At 47.8% G+C, this 13871-nt stretch overlaps 2 protein-coding genes across 2 annotated transcripts; both read right to left on the bottom strand.

Annotated features, from left to right (window-relative positions):
- Positions 1–398: 398 nt before the first annotated feature.
- LOC135385057 (uncharacterized) lies at positions 399–4612 on the bottom strand. Its single transcript, XM_064614233.1, has 2 exons — positions 4509–4612; positions 399–2291 (listed from the first exon to the last, which is right to left on the bottom strand). Exons 1-2 carry the CDS (start codon positions 4554–4556, stop codon positions 399–401), a joined length of 1941 nt encoding a protein of 646 aa, XP_064470303.1. The 5' UTR covers positions 4557–4612.
- A 3262-nt stretch (positions 4613–7874) lies between these two features.
- LOC135385056 (uncharacterized) lies at positions 7875–8741 on the bottom strand. The gene has a single exon (XM_064614232.1). It carries the CDS (start codon positions 8739–8741, stop codon positions 7875–7877), a length of 867 nt encoding a protein of 288 aa, XP_064470302.1.
- Positions 8742–13871: the final 5130 nt, after the last annotated feature.

The following is a 13871-nucleotide window of genomic DNA, read 5'->3' as shown; positions in this document are numbered from 1 at the left end:
TTTGCGTGACCAGTCCTATCGGAAGTCTGCACGAGTGGAAAGAACGGGAGGCGGAGGGCGGTTCTTTATTGTAGGGCTATTCTATCTAACTAACTGTCTGTGAGTACAGCCTTGTGGTGGACTTTTGTTTACGTACGTTTCGCTGAATGGCTCGTCTTAGTCAGCATCACCAACGACACCGCTTGACTATACCTTAGGAACCAAGAGCATTGTTCCAATTCTAAGGAAACCAAATTCGAGGAAAGCGATGGGAGTCCTTTAAGGAGATAATAGATATATTGACAATCATCAAGTCCAGAGCATCTACTTTTATCGACCATAAAACGAGTAACAACCGTCTTTTTTATGCATCTATTTATTTTTTTTCAGAGAAGAGAATATTTCCCATCACACAACATTCACACATCGCGGCATAGACAGTATTTCTCCATAGTTGTTCCTTTCAAGCAGTGTGACTGGTTGCCATACTTATTTAACCGTGCTAGCTTCTCTAAGGTCATGGTTCCTTTGTCCGTTACAGCCACAGAACCTTCAAGAATCGCGTTCGCGGGCTTCGTCGCGATCGTACCTCTGTAATACGTCGCGTTCCTTCCTCCACTGGACTGATCTTTTCGAATGCTGAAGACCCTTTTCAACGTATGCCGCTTGCACATTCCAGGAGCACTTTCGAACAGCCACTTGTTGGTCGTGGACACGATGAATTTTGCTATCGCCAGACGCGATTTCACTGCCGCGTCATCTTCTTGAAACTCATCGCAGCAGCAATAATACTGGTCTATAGAGGCGTCCGCACATGTTCTGTTCTCAGGAATTTGGTGCAGCAGGCTCAAGCCACGCTCCGTGGCAAATTCGTTGCGCGACAGAGAACGCGGAAACTGCGTCAGTTCCACCAGGGTGGCGTGAATATCAAAAGCGGTCGTCAACCTGTGCTGGTTTACGCGAAGGTTGGCCATTATACTGGGGTACTTCTGCTGGAAAGCCGGTGGAAACAGTAAGAGACTGAAAGGCAACCGGTCTTCATACCGTCCCATAAAGGTGAGACGAACATCGCCAAAACGCATACCATGATCGGCGAGCAGGATAACCAGCGACCGGCTCATGACTCCAGTCTTCGTGAGGGTCTCAAAGGCTCGACGAAGCGGGACGTCAATGTAACCTGGGTTGTTGAAACCGTCATGTGGAAGAGCCGTCATCCAGAAGTAAGCGAACGTTGGCCTGTCCCCCAATAGAGCTAGCAATGATGTATAATAGTCCAAGTACATCTCCGTTTCAACTCGCGTTCGGTAGCATGGCCAGTCATGAGGCGGATTTTCTGCCCTGGCGATACCCAGCATAAGAGGGCGTAGATAGTAGTCCGTTGGCTGCTTGCGAAATCCGTTGCAGTAAATGTTGAATATTCCACCTAGTGGATTCTCTTCGAAGTGCATCGTCCTGTAGCCGAGGTTGGAGTAATCGTTCCACACCCAGCTTTCGTTGTCGAAGACACCTTTCTTGCAGACGTCTGATGTGTCAGAGAAGATCGTACCCGAGAGCATTGCACATTGGTTTGGAAAGGAGTTGTCGCCCACTTTTGTAAAGCCGAACAACTCCACTGGCTGGAAGTTTCTGAAGAGGTATTCCCTGGTCAATACCAAATGGCGTATGAAGTTCAGTCGCGACACACTGTCCACGCCCATGAAGACAATATTCATGCGCTCAATGTCTAAGTTTTCCTTTCGTAATTCTCGTTCGCTGCAACGCCTCTCGACTTGTGTTTTCACGAGCGGAATTAAGAAATAATCTGTGTAAGACGTGTTTCCTCTGAGTTTACAATCGACCCTGATCTGTTCGAATTCTATGGGCACGCCGAACATCAGTACGCTAGCGTTGCTATACATGACCAGGTTGTCTGTGTCGTTCAGGGATTCATCCCTCACGAAGTTCCTATAAACGCAGGAGACCTCCTTTGCACTGGTATTGTAGAATGTGTGTAGTATGGCGACGTCAACGAGGAGGATGTTTCTTCGTTGTTCAATGAAGGAAGTCGTGCCCGTGCAATTATAGTACTGCATCCTTTCGTAGAAGCTCTTCACCGATGAGTCGAAAGGATCAAAGTCTGGTATTCTGCACGTACTGGTGTTGATTGCATATGCTTTGATCACAGGTCGCGGCGCCGAAAAAGATGAAAGGAAGTTAAGTCGTCCAAACGTCGCCACATGGTTCACGGTGGACGTCCCCAGCCAAGCGGCGAGGCTGATGGTCAGCACAACAATTATCTTTAACTTGGTCTTCGAGAGTGAAGCGCCCAAACCCTATGAAAGTGCAAGGTACGAGTAAGAGCAGTATTGCTTCTGTAAATGTACAGCTCCGGCAACCTTCATAATAACACTGGAAAAAAATATAGTCTCATTCCCGAGCGCGATTACAGCAACCCTTGGGACCACGACTGAAAAAAATTATTAGTTTAACGCATGAATTTTTGTTCACTTAACATTCCCCCAGTGTCCCAACGGATGGCTGTTATCGCACTAGGAAATGAGACCGAATATTTTCCAGTGTTATTATTAAGGTTGACCAGAGCTGTACCATTGAAAACCGTGTGCTCGAAATCAGGGTGTCCAACCGACCCCGAACCAAAAACCGTACCCGAACCGTTATTTTTGCCGGAACCGCACCCGAACCGAAATTTTCATGATACTGTTGAGCCCGAACCGGAGAAGAACCGGAAAAAATCATAGCGGTCACCGGTTCGGACATAAAAGAAGTCAGCATAATAATTCAAGTGCAGCAGTACCCGAGCGAGGACACAGTGGTCTCCATATCATGAATTTCGCCAATTTTCATCGAGCAGTCAAACGAGTACATATATAATATGCTTTCAGCGGCTTATGTTAACACGCTGAAGGGCTGTTGACTTTGTGAGTGCCTTGGCTAGTGCCCGACGCACGCGCTGCGGCGTCTTCTCTCCAGAGAGGAGGCGCCACGCAGACGCTTGTCAGACGCTCGGTTTCCAATCAAACTTCGCGGCCTTCCTCTGCTAGCAACTGCTCTATTTTTGGAAGGTGAGTGGCCTGCCATCGTCCACCAAATGAAGCAGGAAGGGACTGGGCCAGTTGTGTAGCTCTATAGGAAGAATGTGATTAAGCAGGCGTCCAACACTTCGCTTTACACGTGAGCAGAATAATTTAAAGAAGTCATAAACATGCGAAGTGGAGGAGCATACGCAGAACGGTGCCTGCATGATTGGTTGTTGTTTGAAAAATAAATTTACTCCTGCTTACTGGTAGAGCAACTGTGTCGTGACACATGGCTTTTGTGTTGTGGATTAACTGGTAAACTGCTCTGACCTCGGACAGAGCAAGGCTGGTAGACTCATTTTTGACACGCCTCAGTACGGTTTCAGATCGATTCACACACTGCGATTGCTGTGTGGCGACGCAGTACCGTCGTCTAAGTAGAGTGCTGCCAATCTTATTTCGCTTTCTTAAGTGTATCTTGCTGGCATAGTGAGTGGGAAAAAACAGTGTTGTACGTAACGCGGTTACAATAATCCATATTTTTTGCGGTATCTGAGTGCGATTTGTGAAACTTAAATCGGTATGCAAAAGTACTGCTGTTTCAAATGTATGGTAATGCGATCTCCGTTTCTTCACCGGCCATATTCCATACTCTTATTCATTGTCACTGGCTCGCCAAACCTGTGGGCACGCCCACGTGCTCCGAAACGGGAATTATGCCAATCACAATGTCCACTTTTTTTCTTGGAATAGGGAGGAAATAACTACGGCTCACCTATACTGTGGTATTGTTAATTTCAGATAGGTTTTGTTAGTCATGGACTAAGGACATTGTTATATTGGCCTTTGCCAGCGCCGGAGGGACCACGGCTAGGATGGCAGGAACAGACTGAGAAACAGCTATTGATAAAAGTTTAGCAAAATGTCCCAGCTACAGGATCAATATGTTGTCTTTTTACTGAAAAACTGTCTTTACTGCAAAACTGTCCGAATTTGCTATTATACAAATGGGGTACTCACGTAAACGAGATTTCTACGTTGCATCATCTTTGTATTTCCAACAAAAGTATCCGGTAAAGTATTGAGTTCCTTCTTCTAGTAATGGTAGCAGTACTCTGTTACTTAGAAGTATTTTCATACTTTTTACAGAAGTAACGACCATCGGTATCACTGTGCCGTATTTCGGTAAGGGGTACACCACCGGAAAAGAAAGCGATTTTGGTACCAGAGTAGCAGGACAACACCGATTCATCAACGTGCTATTTGCAAGTGCTCATCCATTTCTCCTTACTCTCGCTTGAGGAAGTACCTGGCCACTAAATATTTCAATGCAGACAACAGCAGTAAGCTATTAGCTACGCAATTCAAAAAAAAAAAAAAACGGTTTTATGTTACATAAACGGGTTCGTTTTTAGGCGCGGCCGGAATTTAACCGGAAGGAAATCCAAGCAACGCAAACCCGAACCAAACCCGTATTTTCTTCGGCTCGACGCCCTGCTCAAAATTGCTTACTTTGAACGTGGTTTCGGCGAATATGTCGGTACAAGACTGAGCCTCCATGACAGACACTATGATGAACTATACAGACACCGCCGCGTAGCACACGTAATGTTCTCTTGGTCCCGAACGTCGTCTCGCTAGGCAAGCATCGTCGTCGTCATTTCCTGCTGTCTTTTCCTGCTGTCAGAGCAGCTCCATCTTTAACACATGGTGCTTACGAGGAGTTTTCTCCTTTCCTTTGCAACTGTAGTAAATACTACTACTATTACTGCTTTAATAAACACTACTACTTTAGGAGTTGATAATGATTCGGATTTTTATAGGCTGTTTCTCTCATTCACTTCATTTGGCATTATTGCCCTTCCGTCCAATTACCACCCGCAAAAGTATCGAAAAGGTGCATGTAATGCTCCTCATTTAGTCTCTCTCCAACGTAAATATGAGGGGCATATGGCATACACCGCGTGCGAAGTTGCCACTGCGGAGTTGGAATGATTCCGGTATCATTCCAGCCTTATGAGAGCCCGGAATGGAATGGGAATGGAATGTCGGCTACCTTCTTAGGAGTGCAATGAGTCCCCTATTCAACCGGAATGGAATGACCTGCCTGTCCCTATGGCGGTTTCGGTTTCAACGCAACGCTTTCTCCCTTGCGCACCTTGAACCTATGCTCGCGTGTTTCACCTGCACACGATGCAGACAATAATGTTGAATGTTTTCTGCATTGTTCTGCACTTCAAAAATATAACGAGAAGCTCTCCGCAATCACTCAAAACGTAATGCAAGAATACATCGAGCAACGAAAAATGCTGAAAGGGGCGAGTGGGGAAGAAGCGTGCAGTTACTGGGTGAGGAAGAGCCAATCATAGAGGAATAATGGGCACATGGAGAAACAGCCGGTGCCGGAACTGTATGCGAGAAGCTGGCCTCTAGGTGAACTTACAGAACTGATCACCAATTCTAATTCACGGATTACGAAGAACCTCCTCTCTCTATTCGAGCATGTTTCATGTTGCAAGTCGCGTCACGCAAAAAAATTAGATATGCTTCGCATTAACAACTTTGGGGCGTCTCTCCCGCCGCGTGGTTCCGAAATATTTTAATATTGTTCGTAATTCGAAATGGGTTTATTCTATTACAGTTCGAAATCGTTGATTATGTGTTTTATTAGTGAGAATTTTTCCAAAACCACCTTTCTTTGAGCCTCAGTTTCGGATCTGATGGAATTGTCCGTTACTTTCGGGCAACCCTACCCTACAGACGTTTACATACCTTAAGCCTACAGCTATACCGTTACAGACATTTCTCTGTAGTGTCCCGCCTGTAGACATGGTGGCGAAAGCAGTCATCGCGAACTTGAGAACTTCCGATGTGGCTGTAAGCATGCCTCTGACAATCCAACGGCTCCCGCGCAGCGCAGGCGGAGTAACAGCGGACTTGCAATGCTACGAAATGGCGAGGAACACGCCCCCGAATGTGACGTCACTCCGTTGTCGCCATAGAGATATTATAGGAAGACTGAAAAGACTTGGCGCGCTCCCAATGGGCTCCTCCTATGCCAGCCTGTGGCTACCGGGGGGCCAGTGCGAGAGCTCCGCTGCGGCGCTAAGTGTGTCGCCACGGCAGTGTCGATTGGGGCGCCATCACTTCGCAAGACTTCTTCATCGCGAACACAGAACCTGACTTAATAGGTGTACTTCTTCTACAAAAACTGGACAAATTGCGAGACTACGTCTCTTAGGGTTACCCTAAGACGCCCTAGGGTTACCACAAGATGTCCTAGCGTTGCCCCAAGACGCCCTAGGGCTCCCCCACAACACACTGGGGTAACCACAACACGTCCTCCGTTACCCTAAGACATCCCGGGGCATACCATAACAAACCATGTGGTTAGCCTAAAATATTATGTGGTTTATCCAGCACTTTCTGGGGTTACCTTAGGAACCCTTGGGGTGTTACCCATAAAGTCCCATAAAGGCTCGAGGTGGCCCGAAAATAAACTGAGGGACTGCACAGGGCCCCAGTATACTGCAGCGTCGGGTGTCCAAATCAAATCCTCATTGGGGTCTGTCAGGTGGGCCAGCATGTCGGTTAGCGGTTGAAGGAGGGTGGCGCACCTGGGCAAGAAACGGCGGTAAAAATTGATGAGCCCCAGGAACTCCCGGAGGCGGCGGAGGGTGGGAGGCTGCGGAAATTCCTGGATTTCCTGGACCTTGGCTGGTAGAGGTCGTACGCCCTCTTTATCGACATGATGGCCAAGAAATTCTAAATGGTCTACTCCAAACTGGGATTTCGCGGCGTTGACAACTATGCCGTATTCAGAAAGGCGAGTGAAGAGTTGGTGGAGGTGGCGTTCATGCTCTTCGGGGTTCGCGGATGCCACAAGTAGGTCGTCTATGTATGCGTAAGCAAATGGCAGACCGCGAAGGACGGAGTCGACGAAGCGCTGGAACGTTTGTGCCGCGTTCCGAAGGCCGAAGGGCATGCGGACGTATTCGTACAATCCAAACGGTGTAGTGATGGCTGTCTTGGGGATGCTGTCGGGGTCCATGGGAATTTGATGATATGCCTTAATAAGGTCAAGCTTGGAGAAAATCGTGGCGCCGTGTAGATTTGAGGTAAAATCCTGGATGTGAGGGACGGGATACCGGTCGGGTCTTGTAACACGGTTAAGCGCCCTGTAGTCTCCACAGGGCCGCCAGTCCCCGGTCTTCTTGGGGACCATGTGTAGTGGAGATGCCCATGTACTGGATGACGGTCTGACGATCCCCAGTTCAAGCATGCTTTCGAATTCTTTTTGTGCTACCGCGCGACGATCCGGCGGAAGGCGTCGAGGTCGGGCGAAAACAGGTGGACCGTCAGTCTCGATACAGTGTGTCACGCTGTGCTTGGGTTGGAGTCGTATATTGCACGGCATCGTCAACGCAGGGTACTGGGCGAGGATGGCTTCGAACTTGTTCCTGGGAATGGGAGCAATCGCAGTATGGATGCCAGCAGAGGGGTCGGCCGCAGTTCCGGTGATAGAACCCATTGTCACCGCGTCGATTAGACGGCGCTTGCGAACGTCGACGATGAGGTGAAAGTAATTCAAGAAGTCGGCACCGAGAAGGGGGCGTACCACGTTCGCGACAACAAACGCCCATTTGAACTTGCGATGTAAACCGAAGTCTACCGTTACGGTGCGGTCGCCGAAGGATGGAATGGGTGAACCATTTGCAGCTTGTAGGAGGAGGCATGGGGAGCGCTTGGCACGGTCGCCAGGAAGTGGGGGCACGGCGCTGATTTGAGCTCCGGTATCAACAAGAAAGCGGAGCCCGGAAAGTCTGTCGGTGATGTAGAACAGACGACTTTGCGCCGCGCGGGTTCCGTTCGTCGTCGCTAACGGGCGGCTGACCAGTTTCCCGCCCACTGGCAGGGGGGACGACATTGGCGGGCAGCTGCACCGAATTTGAGGTGATACCAGCAAAGGAGCGATTCCGGCGGTGGAGGTGACGGAGAACGGTAGGCGGCCGTGCGGCCTTGCGGTCGACTGCCGATGCGCCGTGGGGAGGGGGAACGACGGCGCGGCCGGTCGGATCGTAGCTCCAGACGAAGGCTCTCAAGCGACTTCTCCAACGCCTGTAGCCGAGAATCCAGGTCGGGCTGGGCGTGGTGGATGTGAGACGAGTGAACAGCCGCCACGGATGGAGACATGTCTTCCGTGAGTTGGTCAGCCAACGCTGCGAGCTCCGTGAGTGACGTGGTCTGGGACACCGTGAGCAGGCTGCGCGCGGAGCGCGGCAGGCGTTGAAGGAACAATTCCCGCAAGCATTCTTCGTCGAACGAGCTTGCCTTGTCCGCAAGGAGCGCTTTCAATCGACGCAGGAGCTGAGATGGTTTGTCGTCGCCTAGCTCTTCTGTTGAGAGCAGCCGCTGAAGGCGCTGTGTCGTGCTTGCTTGGAGTCGCTGTAGCAGCTCCTGCTTGAGGTATCGGTAAGGAGTATCGGTCGGTGGGTTGGCCACTATGTCGGCAACTTCGCTTATGTCTCGCTCCGAAAGGGCCCGTATGGTCATGTGGTACTTCGTCGATTCGGAGCGAATACCTTTGAGTGCAAACTCTGACTCGGCTTGCGCAAACCAAAGGCAGACATTATTGGGCCAGAAGTCTGGTAGTCTGCCGGGCGCGGAGATGGCGGCTATGGGAGAAGCGGAGGCGTCGCCATGATCCGAGGCAGACTGCCGTTGTGACGTAGCACTCGGGTCCATGTCCGGTGCTGTAGAGCTAGGAGTAGTGGTGTTCTGTCCGGGTCACCAACTTGAAGGGACGAGCCAGTAAGGGGGAGAGAACGTCTTTACTGGTCAAAGGCCGAACGTAGAAGAAGGAACCGCAGTCAAGTCTCGCGCCTCTGTGTCGCAGGACGTCTTCTTCCTCTACAATACTATACAGAAGCACGACAGTGCTGTCTGAGGACCTACTTGCGCTCCAGTCCTATTGAAAATGGGTTCCTGGAGTTACGCAGGTATTATGAGGAGGCTGGGGTAACACAAGGTCCTCGGGTAGCCGCAAACGTCCCATAGTACCTGGGCACCTCAGGCGCTGGGGTCTCAGGAATAAATTTCCAGTAGGGTCGTCAATGTTACGTCATGACATGAAAACTATTTGATCAAACGCGGTCACATGCGCTCAGGCGCGTAGACAATTTACGAACAATCATAATGCAGATGAATAAAGTGGTACTAAGCTCTGCAGGGATGCATACGTGGAAAATAACCCATTTCTTTGAGTTCGAGGAAGCGCAAGAAGCCAGTAAAACACAAGGAAGACAACGGAACAACTTTGAATCTATCCTGTCCACCCAGTTGTGTTGCCCTTTATATATATATTGCCCTTTTTACACTGTATGTGTCACTGCATCAACCGCTGCACGAATAAGGTAAGTGACCTCTGTGGAAGACGGAAACAAAAACCCACGCATCATATGACTATAAGCGCCGATTTATCCAGAGAAGCTCTGCGGAACATTACAGTGGATCTTTGACCTATACACTGATGCGATGGAGGGTGCTTGCTTTGTGTCCCATGCACGGCTACACACAGATACTACAGCTGTCATTAGTAATTCGACGAAGCGATTGCAACGCTCACAAACAAATAGAGGGATGTGACAGATGTTGTTACCTGCTACCATGTGCAGGGGTCAACAGAGTGCGTAGAACCCGTTCAACGTGATCATACAAAGAGTTCGGTATAAAAGGACACCCATGTAATATGTTTAGGCATATTGCAGAGGTTACCTGTTCGACGATCCACGGTGAGTGTGTCGTGAAGTGCTTTTTCTTTTTCACTTTTTTTTTTTCAGTGTGTTCACATACTTAACATGTCAAAGTTTCACCTCCTTGAGGCTTCGAGCTCCTCAGGTTCCCAGAGCGAAAATCTCACCAAAGTGGCATCAGATTCTTATTTATGTATTCGGCCGTTCCGACACTTACGCTGACTGTTTTCTTATCGTATGGGGCAACGACACTAGCCTTCCACGATTGCCCGCTTAGCTCATATACCATTCCAATTCACCCAAATCTGACCTTAGTATGCATCGCAGCACAGTGTCCAGCAGGCCAAAAGAAACAACACACGAATCGCAAGGGTACACACCATGAAAAGGGCATTCGGGCTTCTGCTTAGCAGATTCTGCATCCACAATCGCGATCCAGTATTGTGTGGGCAAAGAAAACTGCTTTAAAATGGACTTACTGGTATGATTCGTTCACATGGCAGCGAGATACAGGCATCCATTACAGCCAGACACAGTGCATGTGAAAGCGCAACAGGCTGTCGCAGTCCAAAGCAGCACAATGTACTGAAAGCCGAGTGCAGTAGGGGTGGACAGGTAGGTGGAAAGCTTTGAACAGACTCGTGTAGCTAAAGAACTTTGGTAAGACACATACCGTCCACCCCTATTGCACTCGACGTTCAGTACAGGCGTCGCCACCCTTAACCGTAGCGCGGGAGCGCGTGGCCTGCTTGCATACCAGCGCTGTCTTGTGTCGATGATGGGGCGTGCTGGGGTGGAGACTCTGGGGCCCTGGTGCCCAAACGCCCCCTCTCGACAGGGGCACGGCAAGCACGCACGGATCACCTACTCGGCAGCTATCTGCAGACACTTCAGCGATAAGGAAATCAGTATAAGTGCAAAAATATCAGTGTTTCTTTGGCGTATTCGCATTCACACAAACACGTTACCTAATCTTTCCTCAGCACCATGAAACAAAAACAAAAAAAACTGTGCTAACACAAATCATAGTGAACAGAACACTCAGAGCAAACATGGCTGAGCCTACAGTGTTCGCATATGTCTCAAACTTATTTCAGAATATTGTGCCCCTCAAGCTCGCCCTTCCGCAAACCGGCATTTAGATAAAGCGTGGTAGATAACGGACACGCGCGGTTATTGTGCGTGTTTTGCGAGGGCGTAAGGCGATACTATACAGCAGGTGATCCATTCGTACCATGCCGATTACCCTGAGCTCAACCGATCGAGAGGAGGCGCTCGCGTACCATGGTCTTAGAGCCTCCACACCAGCATCGACGCAAGGCGGCGCTGGCATGCAAGCAGGCCACGCGCTCCCGCGCTACGGTTAAGGGTGGCGACGCCTGTACATTGTGCTGCTTCTGGTCTGAAGCACACTACGAAAATGATACGATAAAGGAAGCTGTTGACTCAAAGATAAAAAAACACGATGTTATCCACTTTGAGGGAATAAGGCCATCGGTTTATCGTGTGTGCCAAACCGTTACCGCGATCACTTTCTTATCTACTAAAACAAGCTGTTGACAGCTTCACGCTAGCCCAAGGACGGTATGTGTCTTATCAACGTTCTTTAGCTTCACGAGTGTGTTCAAGGCCTTCCACCTACCCGTCCACCCCTATTGCACTCGACTTTCAGTACACTGTGCTGCTTGGGAGGTTACCGGCCAAATGTTGATGATGATAAGGTTGCGTACGTCCTTTTAGGCAACGACTACGGGGCTCACATCAAACAATTCCAGGCCTGTGAAAAAAATTTAATGGAAAAGGCGCGCTGGCGAAAAAATACGCGACCAACGGTATTTACATGTATTGGATTTTTACCAAGTACTGCGAGCATCCTTATCAGATCTTAATTAAGTAAATTTCATTACCTGCATTGAACTCCGAAACCTGTCTAGTCAGGGTTTCTTTTTCTTTTTTTTTGCCATAAAGAGAAAGCGCCATGTTTGATTTACCCCCAACCCTTTTACTTCAAAATGCATTCGTATTGCAACGGTAATCCCTAAAAACGTAATAATTAAGAAAAAAAAAAACGTAGCGAAAACAGTTGTTCCCAGATGCAGGAATTCTCGGCCGCGCTGAGTTCCCCGTAAACAAGCGAGGCGAAGAGGGCTAGGAGGACGACGACCTTCGCCTTCTGCTGCCTCTTCAATGGTTCTCCTGGTAACGAATTTCAGGGTTCAATTCAAGAAGTTAACTTTCCCGCAACAACTGTAATCATTAAATAAAGTTGTTGTTTTTAAATTTTTCAATTAAACTTCGGTAAAGTTACTTGCAGTATGTGGCAAAAGTTCCCAAACGATAAATGTCGCATATTTTTCCGCTGTGCGCTTTTCTTATTAAAATTCTTGACGTAGTTGCTGAAATACCGTGTATATGGTTCGTGGACAATAACTTTTTCGATGTGTTTCTCCTCAATCCCGCTCACCTGCGTTGTTGAAGTTCTTCAAAAGCTCATGTTGATGCTTACATTTCAGTTCAAAAGAATCATGAAAGCCGTCTTTGGTGTCCTCATCGCTTGCATGCTCATGATGCAGTTCGTAGAATCGTAAGTAGTATTGGTTTCACTTCACTCAGCGAGGACAAAATCATCTGTACATGCTAAACATTCCAATAGATGTCACATTATTATAACTAAATACACGCTCCATCATCCAGGCTTCAGCAAATATTGACTGATTAGTAAAACAAAAGTGGAGATGTTAGTGAGCGGTTAGGAAGTATTGTTTAACTTCTTGCTCACCCTGCCATACAAAGCATCAGCCGAACTATTGTCTGTTCCTCGTCTGAGAAGCCCAGACCGGTCATAGTCAACTCTGAAAAAAAGAAAGAGAAAAGATATACATCTATAACCGCGGGTTCAAGATAAACAGAAGTTACCTATACGGCATAAAATCATTCAGTCGCATTGCGTTGAGACGCATATTAACAAAATACACACAATACACACAGGCGGTCAAAAGAAAATTGGGGGTTACCTTCGAAAATGTAGCTTGTCTCGTTGTTTTTGTTTCCACATCGAAGATTGGAAAATGAAGCCTTACTGCCTCTATTGAACTTCACGATAAAATCGGGTCGTAAGACCTAGATTAGCATTCCACATTATTCTTAAGCGGATATTTTCAAGACTTTCAGCGGATATTCAGTACGTGAGGACGTATAATACGGTGTGAGTAAAAGAGCAGATGTGAAGGAGTCGTTGTGGCAATATGTTTTATGAAAAAAAAAGCATTAGCCGGGACACTTGCGGCGACCTGATGTAAAAGAGGGAGTTCAATCGACTTTCTTAAGAAAGTTATGCTAGATGAACGTGAGTAATCGCAACAGGAGAAGCAAATTGCTTTGTTCTGCTGCTGGGCTTCAAGGGACGCAGAAAGAGATAACTGTGGTCTCCGAGAGAAAGATGGAGAGGATGCTTTTCTACAGATACATTTCGTGTAGTGTCGTGCAGTCGATTTCTTGACGCAATTTCAGAGCACGCGAAAAAATAAAAAAATAAAAAAACATGAAACAAAAATGCGAAATACGCGAATGCTGTGGAGAATGAGTGAGGTGCCGAGAATTTAGAGTTATGATAGGATCTTCGATAGCGTCGAAGCGTCGTCTTCCAGCGTCACAAGCCCTTCGGCTTAGGCGGGCCTGCTTTGTATTTTGATTTGATTGACAAGGAACTAAAAAAATAAAAAAGTTATTATTATTATTATTATCGAATTTGTTTCTCTGGCGTAGAGGATGGAGCGTGCATAATTGTGGTTGCCACTGCTACATGTCGTATTTATTTTGGATTTCTTTCAGTATTAGGATGGGTGTGGATGGAATTTTCAGACCAGGAGTGGATTCTGTAAACCGTGTTCGTCGTGAGCCTAAGTGAGTATCTTCGACGCAATTTGCATCGCTAGCGATTTTTGGAATTGCGCCAAACGAGAATACGAGACTAATCAAGAATAATGCGCATGCACCAAACTTAGCCAACTTTAGAATTAAGAACAACAACTGAACGAAGCACATAAATGTAAGTTCCAAAACAGCTTTTTAATAGCAAGAAGCAAGAGAAGCAAACCTATGCATGTGTGCAGCGTACGATTTT

Source organism: Ornithodoros turicata, chromosome 2 (assembly GCF_037126465.1).
Source record: "Ornithodoros turicata isolate Travis chromosome 2, ASM3712646v1, whole genome shotgun sequence".
NCBI lineage: Eukaryota > Metazoa > Arthropoda > Arachnida > Ixodida > Argasidae > Ornithodoros > Ornithodoros turicata.
The sequence above is the reverse complement of the archived record's forward strand: the minus strand, read 5'-3'. Positions and strand labels throughout refer to the sequence as shown.

Coding starts and splice junctions, on each gene's coding strand:
- LOC135385057 (XM_064614233.1), bottom strand. CDS start 4,556: ATGGAGGCTCAGTCTTGTACCGACATATTCGCCGAAACCACGTTCAAA. Junction 2,292..4,508: donor TCGCCGAAACCACGTTCAAA/GTAAGCAATTTT, acceptor GCACTTTCATAG/GGTTTGGGCGCTTCACTCTC.
- LOC135385056 (XM_064614232.1), bottom strand. CDS start 8,741: ATGGACCCGAGTGCTACGTCACAACGGCAGTCTGCCTCGGATCATGGC.